The sequence below is a fragment of the Apis dorsata genome, unplaced genomic scaffold (assembly GCF_000469605.1).
Source record: "Apis dorsata unplaced genomic scaffold, Apis dorsata 1.3 scaffold_189, whole genome shotgun sequence".
NCBI lineage: Eukaryota > Metazoa > Arthropoda > Insecta > Hymenoptera > Apidae > Apis > Apis dorsata.
In genome coordinates, this window is record NW_006263474.1 from 16,656 (window position 1) to 22,561 (window position 5,906).

The 5,906-nt window shown below is 22.9% G+C and overlaps 2 protein-coding genes across 4 annotated transcripts in view; one reads left to right on the plus strand and one right to left on the minus strand.

The window, feature by feature from the left end:
* The window catches only part of LOC102680701 (calcium uniporter protein, mitochondrial), a 91,962-nt gene that overhangs the window by 11,911 nt on the left and 74,145 nt on the right, over positions 1 to 5,906 (minus strand). The gene's annotated exons all lie outside the window — the stretch shown is intronic.
* Positions 842 to 5,906, plus strand: part of LOC102680432 — a 31,559-nt gene continuing 26,494 nt past the window's right edge. Inside the window, exon 1 of one of the 2 annotated variants that reach the window (XM_006614545.1) lies at positions 842 to 944. In XM_006614545.1, the coding sequence (XP_006614608.1) occupies positions 865 to 944 (80 nt within the window). In that variant the 5' untranslated portion in view covers positions 842 to 864. Of the gene's footprint in view, positions 945 to 3,779; positions 3,926 to 5,906 lie in introns of those variants that run through there. The other variant, XM_006614546.2, reaches the window with a different exon arrangement.

Sequence of the window (5,906 nt, forward strand, 5' to 3'; positions counted from 1 at the left end):
TTCTAGAGAAAATTAACGTAGGAACAACTCTCGGTTCAACTAAACATGTAAAACTTAACTTTCTTCCTTTTCTTTTATCTATATGTATCATTAATTCTATCAGCGAGAAAAGATAATACTTATACGCCATCTGTAGACAGATTCAGTTACTACACGTTTTGCAATATTCACATGCTAACTGTACCTGTGTTCAAAAATTATTTATCATATGCAATTTTTTATCATTCACATTTAATAAATGTGTTTTTATTTATTTGTATTTGTACTTTATACTATACTTATAGTTTATACTATACTTATATTTACAATCAATTTTTCTATCTGCAAAGAAATACTATAAATATACAATATAGTTCGTATAATAGTATTTATATAATAGTATTTAGGAAAGAAAATTTTTCATTTAAATGTATCGTAAAATTAAAAAATAAAAGCGATTAAAAATGATAAAAATATAATAAAAAAATAATTATGAATCAAATAAATATTTAAATCAAAAATTTAAAATAAAATAAAATTGAAGATCGAAACATTAAAATGATTGAACAATTGTATTGCTTTTGCATTATTATTATTCGTTTATATAAGAAACTTATAATCAATTGTGTGACTAATTGATGTTATCTCAAAACATTTAATAAAAAAATAATATATTATACATGATAATAATTGATTAATTTATCTTTAATATAATATTTTGTAGATATAATGTAAATAAAATATATATATAATTTATTTTATTTTTATGTATTTATAATGATATTTGAGTATTTTTATTTAATTGAGTATTATTATTTAATTAATAATAAATTATTTAATTATGATGCATTTATAATAACAGGCCTCATCGTTCAGGGGTCGATCATGGGAGGAGTACAAAGCGGAACCCATACCCTTGGAGAGGCATTATGGGTGCACGAGAGACAACGTCAAAAATGCCATCGGTAAGTAATTTATTTGTATAAAAAATTGCAAAAAAGCGATATAATATTGAACGTTGAATAATGGAAAAATAAGGAAGAAAAGATATTTTGATAAAGTATTTTTTAATAAAATATTATATAATAATAAGAAAAGACAATTTATTGAATAATTGATTTAAAAATATCAATAAAAAAATTAAACAATTTTTAAAATTTTTAAAAACTTTTTCTTTTTAATTAAAATATATGTAACAACACAACACAAAGGGATTAACAAAGAGAAATGAGAAAAGATACAGGAAAGAAAGAAAGAGATAAAGAATGAATGAGAGAGGAAAATTAAATACAATAAAAATTAAGCACGCTATAAGTTAATTGTACTATATAATAATAGGAGAAGGAGCAAGATGACCTAGATTTTTAATGAACTCGAAAAATCACATAAAACATTTCTACGGTGCATAAATATCAGAGCAGAAACTGTGTGTACTATGTAGTGATGGCCAACGATGATATTACTTTAATTTATTCCTAGTTATTTTTCATTATATCAGAATCATTGTATTGTCCGTTACTTAAGCATGAGGAATGTATGGTGAATTATGCATTACTGTAAGCCATAGTTCAAGTTGTTAATTTTCAGGAAATTTTTTGCCATTGAAGAAAAATATATGTGCTTCCGTTCAAGTATTATTTTATCAAGCATTCAATCCCGTTTCAACGAGATGATTAGAACGGATTAATTCTTAATTAGTGGAATTTTGACACGGTCAGATTGCGCTTATTAATGCAGTTATGGTCTAATTACGCGATTTTTATGAAACTTTGCGCGTGTATTTATATATTATTTGTATCTCGGATTTTAAACGATGTTGCTTTCGATGTCTTTTCATATATTGCATTTTATATTTTTTCGTAAAGACAATGATTTAATGATATGCATACTGATCATCGAATTGAGTCTGTGTAAAAATTTGAAGAGAGAAAAATCTCATTTTAAATGTTAATTAAATATTGATTAATCCATAATAATAATAAAATGAATAATAATAATCTCATAATAAATAAAATTTAATTTCTTCAATAAAAAAATTTCGAAATAAATTTTATTTCACAGAAATATTAGTATTTAGTAGCACAAGAATAGAAATCGTGAAAAGTTTTTGGTATCTGATTGTTTATGAATGATTTCTTTTGGATAATATCACATATAGAAAAATTAAAACTGGAGATTTGAAAAGAGAAAAAAAAAGTAGTACACAGTAATTTGCTAAAATTTCATGATTAATGCATTATTTGATTGCGTCATACGATTTTTCAACGCATGCGCATTAGCCACGAAATTGCTTGTTACCGTGCTTGGCGTTATACGAAATTTGAAAATATGTCAGAAAAAGAAATTTGAATAAAATTTTTAATAATATTATTTCATATATTCATATATTATTTTTTCATTTGTAATTATAGCATATATTATAATTTCATATATATATTGTATATCTATTAATCCATTATTAATAAAACAGATTGACTTTTAAGATAATTTAGAAATTAATAATAAATAAAAGAAATTTTTAATTCGACAGACTTTTAATACGATCGTAAAATTATTCTTAAATTTTTAATTTATGAAATAATCTATATGAAATAATTTTATTCTACAACAAGGATTGTTGTACATAGTTTACAAGATTGTTTCTATAGTTTTTAAGATTTTATGTATACGAATTTTCAATATTATTACTTTGAAAAGACTTATCTTTATTTGTACTGTATCCCGATAAATTGCACGCATAGTCGTAGTTCTGCTAATTAAATGTTTTTAGAAACTCGAGAAATTACATCTTCATTCCGTTAACGAGATTCCAGGAATTTTATCTTTATTCTCTATTTAGATGTAATGTTTCACGTTATGTTTGAGAGAAATGTAATAAATTAAATTGACACTTGTATACAATCAATTCGGAATCTACGTAGACAAACAATTTTGTAAAATTTACAAAAGTCTCGAAATAAATAATAATAAAATTTGTAAAAAAAAATAATAATAATAAAATTTGTAATAATAATTAATATATTCGAATAATGAAAAGCTTATTATTGTTCCAGAATAGTTTTTAGTATAATTACAACAGAAATTTCTTTTGGTTTCACATATTTGTATTAAAGGTTATTTACAACAAACAAATCCAATGAAAGCGTTTTCGTTAATTATAATTGAAAACGTTTTATTCTAAATTTATTAAACTAATCACTTAAATTAATTAAACTAAAGTTTTTTCTGATTGTCTGAAGAATTAATAAATGTATATCATTTCAATTAGCATTTTAAATGTTACAAAAAAGAAACTAATTTATTATTTAATTTTTAATTAGAAATACCTACTTCTATCTTTTATATTCATATCTATTAAGCAAAATAATTCATTACAAGATTTTTTACAATCTGAAAAAATTCATAAATATAATTTTATTATATTCGAAAAATTTTACTAATCATTATCATAATAATGGAAAGTCCATTAAACTTTTCTAAACATATTATTTTATTATATGATAATATATATTATATATTGTCCTTATATATATATATATATATTAATGACCATCAAATGAAAATAAAAGGAAAGATACAAATCAATGAACGTTTCGTTAATTAGCATGATCGATTCGTGATGCTCGATGTAATCGAAAGAACAGTGGACAAACCGAGGGAAAAGAGTTCGGCACAGCGGAACACACCGGATATCCGTTTTAACGCGCGTCTCTGTCCATTTCACGAACGTGCACGCAGCTGCGTGCAGGACAAAGGGTCCGTGACATCAAGTGTGCATCAAAATTCGTTTGCCTTGCCTGGAAAAAATCATTTTTGTTCTGAAAACGCGTGCGAGACCATTGCTTCTTTCTTGTGGATGTGTATAATGCCGATTCGCTATGTTCGTTGTGAAGATCGTTTATTATCAGATGACGATGGAATTCGTGGAAAATGTTGGAGATACCAGGTATTATTTATATTTTTATTTTAAATGTTTTAAATAATTGGATTCATAAAAAACATAATAATTAAGACAAATTATAAATAATATTATTTTAATGATTTGGTAGTCTAAATTTTCTTATTAAAAAAATTTTAAAATCCATTTAGATTATTATTACTCTTCAAAAAAATATTAAAATTAAAAATTGATGTGGAAAATTTTAGATATAAAAGATTATAAATAGATTAATGGATAAATATTTATTATTCTTGCAAAAATTAGAAAAAGAAACAATGAATAAATGATTTCTTCTTGCTAATAATCATAAACTAATAAACTAATAAACTAATAAACTGTTAGAAAAATTTTATCAAAGTATACTATTTATAACAATTTTATTTGATAAAGAAATAATAAATATCTGTATTTTTGTATTCATAATTTCTTAAATATAATAATTGTATATATTAAAATAATAAGTGTATAATATTAATGTATAATACATGTTTGTTTATGTGATTGTGAGAAAATTTGTTAATGTCAGATGTATTTGATTATGATATTAATTTCTTGCGTCATATATTTGTGATATAGTGTTAGAATGTTTTAGATTGTCTTGTTAGAATTATTCCTTTGGATTTATCATGAATATAATATCTTTTAAAACATGAATATATATTTGTTTTAAACATTGCAAATTTTTTTTTTATATTTAAGATATTCGCGAAGAAAAATCCATAATTTAAAAAATATAAACTATAAAACAATATATTTATTAAAAATAAATTTCAAATTCTTTCTCTTTTATACAGTTTTACTATAAAATATTTAATAAGGTAAATATATTTTTATAATAAAAATTATAAAAAAAGAAGAAAATAATATTAAATATTCGAAGCTTTCATTTACGAATGATTATAAGAGTAGATATACAAAAGATTGGAAAATTGCTTCGTTAGAAATCATGTTAACAAGCATGAAAATGATTAACTGGAAGTAAAATCGTGGTATGTCGATCGTGAAATATAATCAAAATTAAAATGCGTAAGCAAGTAGAAAAAAAGTTTTCAGAAGTAGATTTTCTTATACGAAATTTATTGGATAGAACAATTATTTTTAGCAGCAAGTGAAACACATTTCTTAAAATCAGAGATAAAATTTCATTTTATTCAGAAAAATTTATTCTGATAAGCAACAATATATAAAAAAAATTATTTAGAAAACTATTAAAGAAAATTATTAATAAAAACAGAAGAACAGAAGAATTTTTTTTGCCGAACGATTATCGCACAAGTATCGCAAAGTATCGGAAAAATTTGATCGATTTTTTTAGTTAAAAAATTAATTTCTTTTTGTTTCAACATCAGATTGTATGAAACTTATTTGCGAGAACAGAAATATGGTCCTCATTGTGCAACATCCTGTCGTTCTGTGGTTCTGTTTCCTGATCTTCCTCCGAAGTCAGGAGGAATCACGCGATGACGAGCAACTAATATTACTTTCCATTTTATTTAACAAAAATTTAGAATATTATTCACTTATACACAATATCTCTTCATATATGACATTTATATTTTTTTTCTTTATTTAAACCTTAGAAGATTATTAAAAAATTAAATTAGAGTTGTCTTATTATCATATTTTTCTATTATCATTTTGTCATTTTTTAAATTCTTTTATCACTAGCAAATTTCTTAATCTTCTTAAACTAAGAATTGAAGAAAATATAGAGGAATTATAATTTCTAATTTCAATTTTACGCTAAAGTTTTTTTTTTTGAATCATTAATGATTCATATAATTGATACGATGAAATCTTAATTGAATATAAAAATTTAAGATTTTCGAAATACAATTAATAGATTGCAATATTCATCGATTGAACGACTTACAATCAATTTATAGTTAACCTCGTCGAAAATTTTCGTTTATGTAATAATAGAATCATTATAGGCACGGATGTATTCCGTTTCTTCTTCTTCTTTTTTTTTTTTTTTTTTTTTTTT